General features: G+C 33.5%; 4 protein-coding genes across 5 annotated transcripts; 1 reads left to right on the top strand and 3 right to left on the bottom strand.

The window, feature by feature from the left end:
• The first annotated feature begins 2,467 nt into the window (after positions 1 to 2,467).
• Positions 2,468 to 4,583, top strand: LOC127252787 (malate dehydrogenase, chloroplastic-like). Of its 2 annotated transcripts, none has more exons than XM_051277105.1 (2): positions 2,468 to 2,638; positions 3,215 to 4,583. In XM_051277105.1, exon 2 carries the CDS (start codon positions 3,232 to 3,234, stop codon positions 4,351 to 4,353), a length of 1,122 nt encoding a protein of 373 aa, XP_051133062.1. In that variant the 5' UTR covers positions 2,468 to 2,638; positions 3,215 to 3,231; the 3' UTR covers positions 4,354 to 4,583. The 2 variants fall into 2 exon arrangements, with proteins under 2 accessions (XP_051133062.1, XP_051133061.1); XM_051277104.1 differs by having other exon boundaries at positions 3,176 to 4,583.
• Positions 4,584 to 5,608: 1,025 nt separating this feature from the next.
• On the bottom strand, positions 5,609 to 6,965 carry LOC127252970 (protein RKD2-like). The gene is made up of 4 exons (XM_051277355.1): positions 6,805 to 6,965; positions 6,497 to 6,648; positions 5,976 to 6,397; positions 5,609 to 5,893 (listed from the first exon to the last, which is right to left on the bottom strand). Exons 1-4 carry the CDS (start codon positions 6,963 to 6,965, stop codon positions 5,609 to 5,611), a joined length of 1,020 nt encoding a protein of 339 aa, XP_051133312.1.
• A 2,996-nt stretch (positions 6,966 to 9,961) lies between these two features.
• Positions 9,962 to 11,868, bottom strand: LOC127252776 (protein EMBRYO DEFECTIVE 514). The gene is made up of 2 exons (XM_051277088.1): positions 11,484 to 11,868; positions 9,962 to 10,412 (listed from the first exon to the last, which is right to left on the bottom strand). Exons 1-2 carry the CDS (start codon positions 11,835 to 11,837, stop codon positions 10,113 to 10,115), a joined length of 654 nt encoding a protein of 217 aa, XP_051133045.1. The 5' UTR covers positions 11,838 to 11,868; the 3' UTR covers positions 9,962 to 10,112.
• Positions 11,869 to 14,512: 2,644 nt separating this feature from the next.
• LOC127253112 (probable arabinosyltransferase ARAD1) lies at positions 14,513 to 16,587 on the bottom strand. Its single transcript, XM_051277552.1, has 2 exons — positions 15,365 to 16,587; positions 14,513 to 15,273 (listed from the first exon to the last, which is right to left on the bottom strand). Exons 1-2 carry the CDS (start codon positions 16,247 to 16,249, stop codon positions 14,749 to 14,751), a joined length of 1,410 nt encoding a protein of 469 aa, XP_051133509.1. The 5' UTR covers positions 16,250 to 16,587; the 3' UTR covers positions 14,513 to 14,748.
• Between the last annotated feature and the right edge of the window lie 2,857 nt (positions 16,588 to 19,444).

The following is a 19,444-nucleotide window of genomic DNA, read 5'->3' as shown; positions in this document are numbered from 1 at the left end:
GATCATTGTCGATGTCTGTCCCGGCAGACAACAGCGAATTCGTGACCTGACGTACGAATGACGGTCAGGCCGTCCATTGAGACAGAGTGGGCGCCCCGAAAACTCCTGCACGGATTTTCGCGAATATGTAGGCCGCAAAAATGGATTTCCTGCGATGCACGTCGCATCCAAAAATCCCGAACGAAGACCTTGTCCGCCGTTCACGGACCCGTCGTCCAGCCGTATATTGCGAACAAGGATTCGCAAACGGGCACCGACGAACCCGCGTCAACGCCAGATATCCAGTAAGCCTTATCGTTTAGAGAAAAGAGAACACGTAACAAGGATTCTATAGTTGAACCTGCGAAAGGATCATTGTCGAAGTCTGTCCCAGCAGACAACAGCGAATTCGTGACCCGACGTACGAATGCTGGTCTGGCCATCCATCGACACAGAGTGGGCGCCCCAAAAAACTCCTACACGGATTTTCGCGAATATGTAGGCAACAAAAATGGATTTCCTGCGATGCACGTCGCGGCCAAAAATCGCGAACGAAAATCTTGTCCGTCGTTCACGGACCTGTCGTCCAGCCATATATTGCGAACAAGGATTTGGGCACGAGCGCCGACGAACCCGCGTCAACGCGAGATGTCCAGTAAGCCTTATTGTTAAGAGAAAAGAGAACACGAAACAAGGATTCTACAGTTAAACCTGCGAAAAGATCATTGTCGATGTCTGTCCTGGCAGACAACAGCGAATTTGTGACCCGACGTACGAATGCCGGTCTGGCCGTCCATCGACACAGAGTGGGCGCCCCAAAAAACTCCTACACAGATTTTCGCAAATATGTAGGCAACAAAAATGGATTTCTTGCGATGCACGTCGCGGCCAAAAATCGCGAACGACGACTTTGTCCTTCGTTCACGGACCCGTCGTCCAGCTGTATATTGCGAACAAGGATTTGCGCACGGGCGCCGACGAACCCGCGTCAATGCGAGATGTCCAGTAAGCCTTATCGTTTAGAGAAAAGAGAACACGTAACAAGGATTCTATTGTTGAACCTGCGGAAGCATCATTGTCAATGTTTGTCCCGGTAGACAACAGCGAATTCGTGACCCGACGTACGAATGCCGGTCAGGCCGTCTATCGAGACAGAGTGGGCGCCCCAAAAAATTCCTGCACGGATTTTCGCGAATATGTAGGCAGCAAAAATGGATTTCCTAGGATGCATGTCGCGGCCAAAAATCACGAACGACGACCTTGTCCGCTGTTCACGGACCCGTCGTCCAGCCGTATATTGCGAACAAAGATTCGCGCACAGGCGCCGACGAACCCGCGTCAACGCGAGAAGTCGAGTAAGCCTTATTATTTAGAGAAAAGAGAACTCGCAACAAGAATTTCGTAATTGAACCTGCGAAAGTATCTGTATCTATACCTTGTATCGAGTTACGAGGTTTTTCCACTTGCACTTGCACTGTTCGCCGCTTCTATTATATCCCTTTTCTTTCATCCTCGTAGAGATCACTTCCCACGTAAGCTTATTATGTTTTGTCTCCATGAAAGTTGGATCAAGCTCTGCCCGAATCATCAAGAAATCCTTCGTTTCTTGATGACTCCATTGGGGTAACCTAGCGGCGCCGCCGCCGCCGCCACCGGGATCGATGCCGGCGGTGCTCGCTTAGTATTGGTTATGGAGCTGCCCTGGATCCATATATATATGTGCGTATATATATATACAAAAATTAAAAAAGTAAAATACATAGATGCATAAATTTAAATTTGTGTGAACATTTTCATATATTTGTCTCTTTGTTTTCATTTTTTGAATTATTTAATTTTAAATATTTTATATTTTAGTGGTTAGTGAATCTTAGCTCTTTACATAAAGCCCAAATTTGGCCCAAAATCATTCAAAAAAGGCCCAAAAGAAAATGAGCCAACCATCTAATTGTGATAAAGTTCATATTTTATTTGCTTGTGGTTTTTTTTCTTACCACAAATTTCTTGTTCATATTTACCTTTTTTTTCGAAAATTAAATTAAATTAAATACTCCTCTATTTTAATACAATAATCTTGTTTAATATTTTTGTCCGTCCCAAAATAATAGTCTTATTTTCATAAATAATTATATCATTGTATAACTACCCTTACTCTTTCATTATTATTACTTTAGTCGTATTTTCATAAATAATCATATAATTATATAACTACATTTACACTTTCATTATTATTACACAGTTGTCATTACCTTCTATACTAATACATACTAGGGCAAAAATATCATTTAGCTATACTTTGCAAAAACATACGAATACATAAATATGAGACCGAGTATATTTTTTTTTTCACAAATGACAAATCGAAAACTAATTATTTTATTATTATTATTATTATTATTATAATTATAATTATTATTATTTATTTTTTTCAAACAAAGCAATATCAGCAATGGAAGTAAAGATCAACAGTTGCAGATATTTTCATTTCATCCATTTTCAGATTCCCAAAGATAACAATGGAGAAATCCGTGTTTCAACAACTCCTCCCCTCCCCCTCCCCCTCCCCTTCCCTCATCCTCATTTCATTATGATGATTCAAGCTCAAGCTCTAGCTCTCTAATCCAAATTCCATTCTCTGCCTGATTTCCCAATCCTTAAGGTAGGTTATTTTTTTCTTCTTTCTTATGTATACTGAAATCCCCAATTTCTTCTGAATCTGCAGTTCTCTGTTTATTTTCTGACTTCTGAGTGGAATTTGGATTCGATTCAGCAGTGTTTAGATTTGATTGTGTATTTGGGAACTAACATTACTAAAAACCCCAATTTATGCCCTTCCAACAGTTCATCTTCGTTTCAATCGATCCGTTTTCAATTCTTCGAAATGCAGAAATTTTTTTAATGTCTTTTATTTATTGGATCATAATTTGTCGCCTTGAATTGTTGTTTATGATCTTAAAATTGACAATCTCTGATTTCAGTTTAATTCTGCCAATTTCTGTTGAAGTTAAAGAGCAATTGCGTTTACAGAGTGGTCTGATTTCATCTTCGTTAACATGCTGCGTTAGTTTAAAAATCTGCTGTTATTACATAACTTATTTGCTAAGTTCGACTGTACAATTTGTTCGACGATCATGTGTTATCATTTTATATATTTTAGTATATATACATTGTGCTGTTCTGATTAATTTCTTTTTAGAAATCAAATCGCCGTTGATGTCGTGTTGTAAATTTGGAGGTTGCATTGTTGGATCAATGGCGTCCACATCTTCTCCGGCGCCGGCTTCTTTTCCGATCGGATACTCTGTTTCTATAAGTTCGAGATTTCGTTCTTCGCGATCGAATCCATCGCCTTCGTTGATCACCAAATCGCGCCGAGCGTATGTGCATTTTCAGCCTCGAGCGTCGTATAAAGTTACGATCCTCGGAGCTGCCGGAGGGATAGGCGAGCCGTTGTCGCTACTTGTCAAAATGTTGCCGCTCGTCTCGACGCTCAACCTTTACGACATCGCGAACGTTAAGGGTGTTGCCGCAGACCTCAGCCACTGCAATACGCCGTCTCAAGTCGCGGACTTCACCGGAGAATCCGAGCTCGGGAACAGCCTGAAAGGTGCGGACGTCGTCGTCATTCCCGCCGGCGCTGCCCGAAAACCCGGGATGACCCGTGACGATCTTTTCAGCATCAACGCCAACATTGTAAAGGACATGATCGTCGCGGTCGCGGACAACTGTCCCGACGCGCTGATCCACGTCCTCACAAACCCGATAAACTCGACCGTCCCTGTCGCCGCCGAAATCTTGAAGCGGAAAGGCGTCTACAATCCAAAGAAGCTCTTCGGCGTCACGACGCTCGACGTCGTCCGGGCGAACACATTCGTCGCACGCTGTAAAAGCCTCAGCCTAATCGACGTGGATGTTCCGGTCGTCGGTGGTCACGCTGATATTACGATTTTGCCCCTGCTGTCAAAGGCGAGGCCTTCGGTCCCGTTCACCGACGAGGAAGTCCGGGAGCTGACGGCGGGGATTCAAAATGCCGGGACGGTGGTGGTCGAGGCGAAAGCGGGATCCGGGTCCGGGTCCGCGACGCTTTCAACTGCGTACGCGGCGGCACGATTTGTTGAGTCGTCGCTGCGTGGTCTCGATGGGGATTGTGATGTTTACGAATGCTCGTACGTCGAGTCGGATGTGACGGAGCTGCCATTCTTTGCGTCGAGGGTTAGGTTGGGACGGGGCGGCGTCGCAGCGGTGATGTCGTCGGAGCTGGAAAGATTGACGGAGTTTGAAGAGAAGGGTTTGGAAGCTCTGAAGCCTGAGCTGAAAGCCAGCATTGAAAAGGGTGTGGCTTTTGGACAGAAGCAATCGGCCGGCGGCGGCTGAAATTTTGCTACGGCGGCCGGCCGGCGGACCGGCTGTGGAGTGCATTATATATATTGATATATGTATATGATTATATATGTACGTATCCTCTGTTATTCCAAGCCCTTTTTTGCATTAATGTTTCGACTAGATTAAGGCTGTGATTAGGGGTGGAAATATGCCACGCTGGTTTGACTCAGTTTGACCTATTTATTCAAATCATTTGCTTATTTTAAAGATTATTTAATTAATTAGAATAGTCTTTTAAACTTTACAAAAAGTCTTTTAAGTCGTCCTATTTATATATATAATTTTAATTTAATATATAAAATTTATTATATGTTTATATTTTTAAAAAAAATAATTTAGTAATAATAACCAAATATAAATTAATTAGTTTTAATTATAATTATATATATACATAAAATAATTATTATATTTATACTTTTTTTACTAATATTCAATTTTAAAAAATAAAAAATAAATTATTATATAGGTTTTTAAATAGACTGGTAAACTTAAAAATAGGCCAAACTCAGTCCTTAATACCATCCGTTACAGATATTACTTCTATTTTGTTATTTATTTTATCTCTATCATCAATGCCACATCCAACTTAATATTTACATTACTTTATTTATCATTTCTTATAAGATCCACACTAATTTATTTATTTAAATTACCTTCAAACATATTATCTTTATTATTTTATAGAATTCACACTAATTTATTTATTTTTATATATTTCTATATATTTTTATATTCTAATAATACTTTTATATAATATTATATTAAAATTTTAAATTTTAATCTATATAAATTTTAATATATTGAAACATATAATTTACTTTTTTAAAAATTGAAATTTTTTGAATAGATCAACATATATATTAAACTGATAATTTTTAAAAAAAAATTTAAATAATAATTAATTATTATTTTTTAAAATTTTTATTGAAAGTAATAAGTTGTTAAAAATAAATAAATATTGAATAATTTGAATCTCTTACTTCTTAAAAATAATTAAAAAAAAAAAATGAGTTATTATAGTAAAAACTAAAAAAATAATTATAAATATAATAAGAAGGATGACCGTAAGAGATACTTTTTATTTTCTCCTATAGGTAAAGTAGTAATTAGGGCTTGTAATAATAAAGTTTGATTTAGTAGAATATATATATATATATGAATATATCTAATATATACAAAACTTTTACATTATACAAGTAATAGATCACTGCAGTTGCAGCAGACTATGTAATTATAATTATTTTTATTAGCAAGAGTTGAAGAACTCATCATTATCTTGGCCCTCCATGAATACCCAACTGCTGCAGTTGCCATTACCATTACTACAATTAGGGTTAGGGTAACTACAATTCGGAAAATCAGATGCAGACGATGACAACTTTCTCTTCTTGTAATTAGCCTTGAAGCAGGCCTGTCTTAATCTCTTCGTTCTGCAATCGATTTCCTTGTCGGGAATTTCCTCCATTGTTCTTTTCTGAATCTCTAGATCTTCTATGGTTTCTTCCACCATCCCTCCCTCCTTCCCCATTTCCTGTCAAAATCAAAACAGAAATTTCATACAATAAAATCAACAAAATCAATATTTAATTTTTATTTTATTTTGAAAATTTTACCTGGACATTTCGAATTAGGGTTTGTAGGCTCATGAGTTTTCGATGTGGCCATCTCTGAATCCCCAATTGTCTGCACCTTTTCTTTAGAAGAGTTAGTCCGACATTCAGCTCCCTCGCAGCCTTCGTTATTGGCATGTAAAAGTACTGTGAAATTGTTTCCTTCGACAAATCCTTCGAATTCGAATAATTGTTGTTAGTATTGTTCTTGCTGTTGGTACTGTTAATGACTTCTTCGATTCCTCCCAATGATCTTTTAACTCCTGATTTGTCTTCATCCCGATTCTTGATAGTATCTTCAATACATTTGTTATCAAAATTAAAATCATAATCTTCCATTGATTGTTGATGTGGCTGCTGAGATTGATCGAACACTGCCCAATCTTCGAATTCAGTGCTGTAATTGTACTGTCCATCTCCCCCAACTGAGATATACACACACGTATATATATTTATATATGTATTATTTGTATCAAACACTAATGGTGGAATTAACATGATTTTTTAAATTTATAGTTGATTACTTGAAATGTGGGGATGATTTGGAGCATAATCTGGAAAGCTCAAGAACATGTCTGCAATGGAGAGAGGATGATAATCAAAACCAGTTTCTGAAAACCCTAATATTCCTCCTGTTTGAAAAATTCCAGAATCGTAACCATAGGCGTAGGCATCACTGTTTCACCAAAAAAACATTAAAAAAAAAAAAAAATCAAATTAGAATCAAATAAACAGTACAAAACACCAAAAATCAGAGATAGAAGAAAGAAATGAATCAAAATTAAAAAAAAAAAAAAACCCTAATTAGGGTTAGGGTTAGGGTTAGAAATGCCTGAAGGGGAGATGGGCAGGTAAGGAGAAGACATCATCGTATTCAGGCTTGATCGTTAAGCTTTCGTAGTTGGAACACCAATAATTCGCGACATTGCTGACGTTGGGCGACGATGAGGACGACGATGAAGTTGATTCCATTTTAGTGGTGGCCATAGCCATGACTGCAACCTCGAAGCAGATACAATTCTCACTTATGGTGGAGTTTCGATGTGATAGGGATGAACTTAGAAGGTTTAATTGGGAATTGCAGACACTTACACTTATCCACATATATATATATATATATATATATCTATATAGAGAGAGAGAGGGGGGAGAGAAGAGAGAGAGAGAGGCTATGGGGACAAATTGAAGTGCAGTTAAGTGTGAAGATGGGAGTGGCGATTTTAATTTAATTTTAATTTAAATTTAATTAAATCTAGAGAGAGGGAGTGTGGTGAATCGTGCGCCGTCGAACGTATTAAATATTTAATAAATTCTCTCAATGTATTTGTCCGTGTATATACATCGTATATGTTGACTCTACACGACCTTCCACGTCAATTTATTATTTATTCATACTAATAATAAATAATTTTTTTAAAAAAATTGCAATTCAAACATAATCTTAAAATGCGAGTGTGTTTTAGTTTTTCAATTCTACACAAATTTTCTAAAATTTATACTTCTAAAAACTATAATAGATAAGTATATAGAAATGATAATATAAGTCAATAAAGACTTGTAAAAAATCATTATCTATAATAGATTCATAATTTAAAACAAAAATATTTAAAACTATAAAGACAAAAAAAATAAAATAAAATAAAATAAAAAAATCCATTGATGTATATTCTATTTATAATAAATAATATTTATTTATATTTCAAAAATCATATTATGAGTGTGTGTGTTTAGTGTTTTAATTTTTATGTATTTTTGATGTAATATATGAAAAATTGCGTCAATAATATCCATAATAATAATTTGTGTTGAATATTAATTTTTCAATAGATACTATATATATTAAAAATAATATCAGTAATTTTTTTTTTGTTTTTGTTTTTGTGAACAAAACCTATATATTTTATGTGAATATATATTATATATTTTTATAATATTAATTACGAAATGTAAAAAAATATTTAATAGAAAAATACAACAATTAATTTGATAAAGATGCATTGTAGATGTAAACATAGAATACCCAAATTCCAAAATTAATTAAGATGTAGTTACTGCCAATGGTTTGTTTAGTATTAGTTTGAGTTTTTGTAATAATTATTTTGTATAATATTTTACGAAAAAAAATAAATATGTTTTTATTGAAAATAGTGAATAAAAATAAGTACCCAAAATATTAAAAATACAAACCCTATATATAAATGAGCCTTAATTAGGCCTAATGTTATAAATTATAAATATGATCAGTTTAATTTGGGCAATTGATAAATTTAGATCGTAACGGGACAAATAATATCAATTTACCTAATCATGACATATAAACTATCTATGGCTCAATAATTAGCATTCAAATCTACTATTTATTATGAATGTTACAAATTTAATTAATTAAAATAACTTTATGATGTAATATAAATATGGCAAAATTGCCCATAATTCCCTTATGGTTTCGAAACTCAGCGTAAATTTCCCCTCTATTTTAAAAATTGCGTGGTACCCCCTTATACTTTTAAAAACGTTGCATGAAACCCACCACCATGAAACTTTCCTCATGTGATAAGAAGATGATTTCCTATCTATATGTTTTGCATGACAGAGGGGGTTTTATGCAATATTTTTTAAAGTATAAGTGAGCGTCATGCAATTTTTTAAAGTAAAATGGGGATTTATGTTGAGTTTCGAAACCACAAAGTGGTTTCATGCAATATTTTTTAAAGTATAAAGGGGTACCATGCGATTTTTTAAGTAGAGGGAAAATTTACGCTGAATTTCGAAACCACAATAGAGTTATGGACAATTTTGCCTATAAATATAATTAACCGCGAACTAGAAATTGCCCCCCACTCATACATTTATATAATGTGGTAGTTACTAAAATATAATTCAATATATTTTGCACTGATATTTAGTAAATACGTATGAATATACTAATAATTACATAATTTAATAAAGTATTTTTTGGTGTTTAGTTTCATTTTTTTCTTTTTTTTTTAATATAAAATAATTTTATTTCTCTATAAAACTATATGATATGATTATCTTATAAAAATAACTAAATATAAATATCCAAAACACTATCAAAATAAAATACTCCCTCCGTCCCAAACACCGTACAACATTTGTGTTTAGCACGGGAATTTAAGTGGGGAGTATTAAGCATGGTAATTTGACATAATTTGGATTTTAAATGATGTGATTGGAGAGATAAATGATTTTTTATTTTTTTTATTTGAGTGATGTGATAGATAAAGTGAAGTGTATATTAGTATATGTATAAAAATATTATTATTTATTTCTAAATTTGAAAATATTTGCAGTGTATTTGAAACAAAAAAAAAAAATTATTGTAGAATGTTTGGAAGGGAGGAATACTAATTAAAGTGAAACTCTAAAGAATACCCGCAAATATCAATTTATTAATCACTATATTATTATTATTATTAGTGATAAAAATAATAAAATGTATTTAATCCCACAGTATAGTTAGCCAATTTTTATTTCGAGTTTAAATTAAGTGTTTGTTTGATTTGTAGTGATATTTTATATAAGGAAATACTGAGACTGAAATTAATTATTAAAAGCCTGAAACAAATGAAAAAAAAATGGATGTACTTATTTTAATATTTTAATTTGAGAAATTTTTGTATATAAAATAATATATCGATTAAATTAATTAATTGGACTTAACAAACCCACGCGTTATAGGATAATTTTTTTGTCTTGAGTTATTTGTTTGATTTTGATTTGAAATAAAAAAATAAAAGAAAATTATACCCAATATTAAAAATAAAATTCTAATTATAATTACTGGCAAGAATTATATACTATTGATTAACAAAAAAAGAACAAAAGGTACTTCATTTTTGTTATTTTGTAATGTTTTGATTACTATTATTTTTAAGAATAAATAATTATTGATTCATATAAAAAAATAAATTGATTTTTAATGAAAACATACAATAAAAAAAACATAAAAAATATACATAACCAAATTAGATAGATCGTAAATATATTTTAGCCACCAATAAAAAATGGTGATTGGTAGACTTGAATCCAAACACAGTATTAAAAATAGATAAAATTTCAATAACTATAATGAAGCAAAAGGTGCAAACAAAGTAGTATTAGTAAAGTACTGTAGTTTCATCTACCGCCGCCGCGGCCACGGCCATGTCCTTGCCGGCGACCGCCGCCGCCCTTTCCCCGGAGGGCCTTATTGACATCATGTTTAATTTGCATGTTTTCCGGCAGGGGAAGAATGTGGTCGACGCACTTTCTGAAGCTGAAATCATCGACTGATTCGTCCTCCCTTATGATGAAGAAACAGCGGCTTCTAAACTGAGGATGGAATCGGACCTGGAAATGCTTCACGCCCGCGCCAATCTTCCTCTCAGCCTCCGTGTGCCCTTTCTTGATCAGTTCCAGCAACACGACGTGCTCGTACTAAAACACGTGAAATTAAAATATATGAATGAACAAGATGCTCGTGTGATTGAATCATAATTTAAAATGTCAGTTTCAGCACACTGGATGATACCTTGAAAACATATGTATGATCTTCAATGCATCTAGCGAGTTAATTCACGCAATCGACTAATGACAGATAAATAGGATAGCTATCGTCCTTATAATCAAGAAAATTGCTCTCTACATCAACCTTACAACAATCAGTGAGTTATGCGATAAAATTTATAGAAAAAATCTTACACATATATGTTATACACAAAACTTATGCTTACAGAAATACTCTTCAAACTTTTGACATATTTTTTCCATGCATATCACATCAAGTACTTTCCCCTTTTTTTTCCTCAGAAAACATCTTCCAAGTTCCAAAATTATACAAATCAGACTTTCAAAACTTCGATATAAAGGAGCTAGAAATTACCTTCTCTATGTGTGTATATATATATATATATATATCTATATGGGCTTTACAATGATATCGAAAAGTTGCAATAGTACCTACCGGCGCAAAGATTAGGCTCTAGTCTAAATCCAAATGCACAATGCAGTGTCTAACCAACCATAAGACAAATCCGAACAATGGTTTTGATGTGTATGCTTCTCCCAAATTAAAGTAACAGAGTGAAAGAATCGACCTCAGATTTGATCTTTAGGCAAAGTTCTAAGATGAACAAGAATTACTAGATAAAAAAGAGTTGCAATTTTGAAAAATTTTCTGCTAAATAACACGACAATCATCAAATTGCTGTAAAATTCTACATTATCTTAAACTATCTCAAACCACATTACATTACCATCAAACAAGATACACAGTAATTACTGTATCAATCAATTCAATTCCAGATGTCACAAATTATCTTAAAATATCTCAATCCATGCATTACCATCAAACAAAATACACAGTAATTACTGTAAGAATCAATTCGATTCCAGAGGCCACAACCATTCTATATTACTAAACTTCCAATTAAACTAATGCAAGCTATCAACAGTTACTTTGTCGCCATAAACCAAATAAATGAAATCCAAAAACAGTAAAAATACTACCTTATTGAGATTGATGTTAGGGCACCAAGTATGAAGAAGCTTGTAGAAGTAATCAAACATCTCGACAGAGGATCCGAACGCCTTCGGTCCGATAGCCACCGGATCAGACTCCTTTCCTTCCTCGTCCGCTTCCTTTTCTTCCTTCTGGTCCTCTAATTTCTCCTCTGACTCAATCCGTCGCTCCTCAACAGATTTCTCATCCTCTTCCACTTTCGCTTTCTTCTGCTCACTTTCTTCCGCATCATCGCCTTCCTCTCTGGGACGCTTCGAGATTCCATTCTCAGAATCCTCAGCCTCCGCCTGATTCCCGCTCACAACCTCCATTGGCACTTCTGAAACCGCCTCTTCTGCCATCAGTGCTGCAACTAAAAACCCTAACTCTCAAATTTGCGCTCAGAAACTGCTCTGTACATATATTTATACCTTCACCTAAGAAACTGCTTAATTTTGGGCTTCCATAAAATTGCGCTATTTCCTTTCATGGGCCTCTCACAAAAGGCCCCTATATCTGAGACTGGGCCTTTTTCTTGATGTCCAGCCCAAACATTGAATTATTTCTACAAGCATAAATATTCACAAAGAAGATAGTAAATTATATTACACTGCTTAAAAATACACAAAATATTTATTTCGTAAATCCCCTTATATTAACATAAAATTTACACGAAACACTCTCACTGTCCAAAATTGATATTTGATTTTAAATAAAAACTTAAAGTACGCAAGTTTTATAAAAAAAAAAATATAAAATATCTTAAATAATTTTTATTTATTTATTTTTTTTTAACGAACGTTCGTAAATAAAACTTAGACTTATTTGTTAACAAAAAAAATCTATTTATATTGTTCAATTCAACTCAAGTCGTTTATGTTAGCAAACGAGCTTAAACCAAGCCGAATCGAACCAAATTCAAAAACGACTTAATTCGTTTAATAAATTTAAAATTTATAGTAAATTCACCAACAATAAAATGAACATCCACCAACAATAAAATGAACATCTAACACCTTTATAGTAGAAAAAATAGAATGGATTTTCCAGCGCTATAATAATGGACCCTAACAAAGATCAGCATGCAATTGGAGAAAGAATTTTTATTTTATTTTATGTAAAGGTGTATAATTTGTTTTCGAATTTTGTTTAAACAATATTAATTATGATATCTTCTAAGAAAAAAAAGAAAAAATTGGAATTGCAAAGTGGGGTTTTCACAAAACCTAAAAATAAAGGGAAAAAAAAAAAAAAAAAAAGTAGGGTAGTTTCTTGGGGTGGGATTCTTTTCTTTTCTGTGACCATCTTCATCTTCACCTATGTTACTTACATACACTTTCTCTGGCTTTTTTGCAGTTTGCAGCATAGCATCATCATCATCATCATCAGCAACAAGCTTTAATTTGTTAATTAGTTAATTAATTAATTAATGTTGGTCTAAAGACAGGGCAAGGAATCTTGTTGCAAACATTCTTTCTTGCCTTTTTCAAGTAATATGTTTGTTCAGGGTATTTTTCGAAATTGATTTAAAATAAAGTTGTTAAATTAAATATTTTATATATTTTTATTGAAAATTGAATAAATAAATAGTTATAATTTTAAATTTAAATTAAAACCAAACAAATTGAGTATTATTTGAATTTCTTGTTCAAACCTGTCTTTATGTCAGGCCTTAGATATATATAGGCTTGCATGTTCTAAAACAGCCTTTGTATTGCTTCCATGGTAGGTGTATCAACAACCATTTTGTGCTTTATTGCTTTATTCAATCAATGCATTAAGGCTCCTTTGTTAAGACGTGGTTTTGAAGTATTTTTGAGAATTTTTTTTAAAAAAAAAAAAAAAAAAAAAAAGCAGCAGTACTAAGTTCAGCACTGTGCTGAAAATTACAGACAATACATAATATTATTACAGATATGTTATTATAATATAAACATTGTACATTAACAAAACACACATGCTATAATCTCAACAACACATTGTGTGTGCTGTCTGAACAATATACAGTATTATTACAGATAATACACAATATTACTACAGACAACACGTTAATATAATATAAATATAACACATAAACTAACAACACATGTTATAGTCTCATACAATATATACAACATTTAATTTTAGCACATGATATACTCTTATACAACATACTTGTTACTATTAAAAAACAATACATACATTTATTATACACACTATATGTTGTGTGTAATAATAATGTGTATTGTTTGTACTGATTTTTTCAAATAAGCATCGTAAAAATCCTCTTTAACAAAATGTTAAGTGTACTATACATAGCCTCTATATATATATATATATTTGCCCTTTCTATAAATTCTTACAACATAGTTTCCAAAGAACAACTTTGCTTGCTTCCTCTTGTCTTGTCTTATCCATTTTGTCTCTTCGGGTTCGAAATATGCGCGGTATTTCGGCAATTCAGACAATTTTCTTCATCCTCAGAGTGTTGTGTGTTGGGTTTCTCTCCTTCCAGATCAAGACAGGCGAAGCTTTGAGCAGCGCAGACCTCGCACTAAGATGGGGGCACGGGAGATCGGTCCTTACAACTTCCGCGATTCAAAATTTGGACAGCACCTCGCTGTGGGGAATGAATGTCCTCCCTGACATCGCTCCCTCTCCTACGACGAATTTCGAGATATATCGGTCGGGTAAAAGAAAAGTTCAAGGAGGATCCGATCCTATCCACAACCGAAACTAATGCATACAAAATTTTGAAGTTCATCGATGAGGTTTGTTATGATTCGAATTAGTTAAATGACCATCTCACCTAAAAACTTAAGCTAATAGAGAAATATATTATTATATACTTTATCCGTCCGATTCTAAGGGTCACATTTACCTTTTGTGTCATTGTACTTAACATTAAAAATATATTTATATTTATATAATTTTTTTTGTACAAATGTCCTTTTATTAGTGTAATAAGACACTAATAGGAGTATTTATGCAAATTTTTTCTTAATTTATACTACATCTTGATATAATAAATAATATTAAAAAATCAACACGCAAAAAGTAAATAAGACCCTTAGAGCCGGACAGAACTAGTATTAATAACGTATAATATAGTCTCCCAACATAATCGATGACCTTACATCATCGAGATTATAAAGAGTTGCGATATTCGTACATCTTTCGAAGATCGAACACAACCAAGAGACATATATTATCATCGACAAAACGGTATATACCCTAACGAAGCCGTTTTACCTTCTCGTCGAGTGATTTCAAGTTCTTTAATTGATCGATTTGCTACAAATTCTTCGACCGGTATCTATTCTTCCTATGAATAAACAACTGCGTCGATTTCAATTTCGATTTTGATTTCGCCTTTCGCGCGATGCTCTGCCAAATCATGTCGACAGCGTCGTTACGTCGAGAAGGGTATTGGTACTCAAAATGCCGACTCACTTCCTTCAATCTCTCCCACATTTTAGTCCATTTTTTTCGGGCGATTCCTCGGAGAAGCTTCACAAGGTATCCCTTTTCCACAGCATCGGACGCTCGGACGAAAACGCAAAACTCTGAATAGTCGAGAATGTCTTCAAACGGTAGCTCGATATCGTCGCTAATAATCACGGGAACGCAGTGGCTAACAATGGCGTCGAACAATCGATTCGACGAAGGCGTGTCGCCGGCTATCGTAAGGCAAAATTTCGATGACGCCATCCCTTCACCCGCCTCCCGCACGCCGTTCGCCTGAACACTCCCGAACGAGAAATGCACATCGTTCTCGTCTTTTAGAAGGTAGTACAACTCTTGTCGAATCGCTCCGCCCTGAAAATTCACGACGACAAATTACACACCGTTATCGAACATTTTCCGATCGAAAATCAATATAACGACATCGAATTCACATAAAGCTCACGTCTTTCCGATAAATCGCGCCCTGAAAATAAATCAAAGTTGGCCTTTTATCGAACGGCGCGGAATTAGCAGCCGAAACCGATTGAACCATGTGCTTATACGGCGCAATCACGTCCTTTTCCATATTGGCAATATGCGACGGATACCTCCCGAAGTCTGCGAGCACGAACGTCGCCGAAGAACCGATCATGTTTCGCGCGAACATCATGCTATTCGGATGATGCGCGACGATCAAATGATTCCGACCCTTCTTCCACTCTATTCGATCATTCAAAAACTCGACTAATCGTCGCTGCAGCTGCCGGTCTAAGCTAAGCTTCTGATTATCCTGAATCTTCGAATGCCGATTATAACTCAACGACGCGAAAAACGGGACGAAGACAATGTCGGATTCGCTCGAATTCAGCACTCTAATGGCGGTACACGGTCTGATTCTAAGTACATTGGCAATCTCCGAAGAGAGCAGATCGAGCAGCAGCCAATACTCGACGCTGTGCTGTTGATTTAAGCCGCCGGGATATGTCGGAATCCGATTTGGATCGCTGACGTCAGGCCATGTTTCGTCGCCATTGGGGATCCATCCCAAGAGCTTGAAATGAAAATCGGGGGGCAAATCGTAGATGTAAACCCTAAGAAGAGGTTGTTCGTCGTTGCAGGATGTTCGAACATCCTTAATTCTGCCATGTTCGGACCTCAAATTGATCGACGGATTTTGGGAACTGGTACGCGGCGGCACGATTAGTCGGAGGAACGATGAGGTGCGGGAGAGTTGGAGCAGAGAAAAGGAAGATGAGATTAGTAAGAAGATGGAGAAGGTGATTAAGCAGGACAGAGGCTTCGATGGCAGCCTGGGCTTGTCTGAAACAGCAGAGGAAGAAGAAGACATGCTCGATTTTTTTCGAAAAATCAAAGGTTTTTTGCAATTAATGGAATTGGGGAGTGATGAAGAAATCCCCAATCTAAAACCCTAACCATTTTTTTTTTTTTGAACAGAAGACGAAAAGGGCGAAATGAACAGAGGATCGAAAGTAGAATGAAATCAGAGAGTAGCGACAAGTAAAGATCGAATTTGAAACTCCATAGCTGAAATTGAAGTATGAAAAATGAAGAAAATTAGAGAAGTGTACCTGGACGGGAGTGTGGGGAGCGGGGTGGGCGTAGGCTGTCTTAGGCTGCTGTATTTTGGTTATAGGAAATTGTTGGAAAGTGGTGTGAGCTTTTTGAAGGTGGTGAGAAAAGGGCTTGCTCTGCTTCTCTATAATGAACGACGGGCCGTCTTGGAATATTTTCAAAATAATAATAATAATAATAATAATAATATATGTAATATAATGAAATGATAAAATCTGTTTTTAACGTAATTAAATTATATTAATAATATTATTGTATAATATATTTTTTCCGTCTTAATAAAGTAGATTAATTTAGGTGAATAAATTAATAATAAAATATACATTCTATATATATTTTATTATATTTTATCATGTTTGTTTGTGTTTTATTCTATTTTATTTTATTTGTGTGATTTTTTATGTATATGAAATTGTACTCTTTTTTATATAGATTAATATTGGTGAATAAATTAATAATGAAATATATATACATGATATTTTTATATTACTTGTATGATATTTTATTAATTAGATGTGCTGCTTATATTATAATGATATAATTTTTTTAATAAAATTATTAGTGTAAAATATAATGATAATTTTTTTATGAAAAAAGAGTATTGTTATTTGCTTTTTAAGTTATATTTTTTTTAATAAATAAAAATAATATATATATTTTTATAATTGGTTGAATATTAAATAAGTTATATATTTTTTATTATTTTTTAAGAAAGATAAAAAAAGAGAAGAAACATGGCATGAGATCAAAATTACAATTTTACTCTAACTGTTACAAGAATCATTGGATTAATTTTTGATAAAATAAAATTATAATTTTACTCTTAACTATTATAATTCCGTTGGATTAATTTTTAATCCAATAGATTATAATTAATCAGTTCGTAGTAGCTTTCCCCATATATTTTATATATATAGATATTCACAGTGGCTAGTTACTGGTTATCTATCTATTTATATATTACTGTTTTCGTCCACTAAAAATAGCTCATTTTGTGAATATTTTATTTAAAAGGTGATAGGTAGCTGAGTGTATGTTTGGAAATTTAGTTAGAAATGAAAATAATTGAATAGAAAAAAAATAATAAAATTAAAGACTTTCCCAAAATTAATAATAAAATAAATTTAGCGATGAACTAAAACAAAAATGAGAATAAATTTGACGGACGATATAGAACTATATTTTTTGCGAACGAAGGTAAGCAAAGCTGCAGAATGGATCTTTCTGCAAATTTAAACACAGTAAAGAAACAAGAAGTTATCGAGTAAGATATGCAAGCAAGCAAGCAAGCAGACAGATGATTCCATTGAGACCTTGGAGTTCAATAATAATAATAATAATAATAATATTGTATCCAAACCTGAGAGTTGTAATACTTTAGGGGTCCCTTTTCTTTGACCTGACTTTGAACTTCAACACACACATCATAAATCCTATAACACTAACACCACAGGAGATGATATGTATATATATATATATATATATATATGTGCAATCTACAAAAATGAAATTACCTGGGGTGGGTAGAGAAAAACGAAATAATAAAATACGAGAATTTAAAGTGGTTTGGTGTCACAATAGACTACATTCACGATCCCAAAATGGGATAATTCATACACTAAAATATTTATTTACAATTTTTGCACGGACAAAATTATAAAATCCTCATCGCAACAATTCACCAAATTCCAATTTCACTCTCTTTAATTACTAAAAAAAAAAAAGTTTGTTATCATTTCTTAAAATAGGACTTAAATTAGTCAAGTTATAGGAGCCAATGCCCCCACTGTTTTATTACACTTCCTACGTGGAACATTATCCTCGATAAAAATATAGAAACTACACAAAGTCAAGAGAATCAGAAAAATACTTACCTACATCAACAACCATTTCATCAATCTCACATATATCTTCTTTCTATCTTTTCAACTGATGTACACTTTTGAGATTCTTGATCTTGCAATAGAGAGAGGGACTTTGTCATCATCCATGGAAGAATCTTACCCTCATAATTTATCAATCATACTCATCTCTTCATCTTTGAATTACCCCACAAATTAATGCCCCCAACATGCTCTACAATTACATACACACATATGTATACCAAATCAGTTATATGCATGACTAGTTGTTACTATTATACACATCATTGACAAAACTTCCAAAGAAAAGTGCATGAAAGATATATGAATGATAAATAAAATTACCTTCCATAATGGAAAGTGTCAGCAAAGAATACAAATAAAATAAAATAGTTATTCGGGATTGGTTCGAAAAAAAAGAGAGTTAAAAATAAAACAAAGAAATTTATAATAAATTTAGAGGAATATTACTTGAATGTATAGTTATTCAAGATTGGTTTGAGAAAGCTACACAAATGGGCTCAAATATTTCAAACTACAAACCGGCAAATTTACCTTTTTTCGACTTCAATAAATATATTTTAGCTTATTTTGTAATAATTATGATTTTGAACTTTGTCGCCGCACACGAATGTGTATGTACACAATGCGCTGATCATGCTCCACGTGTATTTGACGCATCCTCAGCCACGCATTAATTATTGTATATATTGTACATGATCTAGCTAAAAAATACATGACCTTATTCAATGCTCCTAACCTCATTTTCGTCAAGATCGGGTGTTCTCAGTACAATTAAGTCAAACATATGTTATTATTCTCAACCACTTAGTTAGAGATATACAAATTATTCATGAACAACCTTAAAAGAAAACTCATATTTCGAAAATTTTGAGAATCGATCAACTATTATAAAATAAATTTGTACCAACATTGGGGATAAACAAAATAAAATCCATTATGGTTAATTAATTTTTTAATATGATATGTATGTATTTAAGAAAATTAATATATACAATAAGAAATTATTTACTTTCATTGATAATATTTGATATAATATATATATTTTTAAAATTTTTACATATGAA

Source organism: Andrographis paniculata, unplaced genomic scaffold, assembly GCF_009805555.1.
Source record: "Andrographis paniculata isolate CXL003 unplaced genomic scaffold, ASM980555v1 Contig49END, whole genome shotgun sequence".
Lineage (NCBI taxonomy): Eukaryota > Viridiplantae > Streptophyta > Magnoliopsida > Lamiales > Acanthaceae > Andrographis > Andrographis paniculata.
The sequence above is the reverse complement of the archived record's forward strand: the minus strand, read 5'-3'. Positions and strand labels throughout refer to the sequence as shown.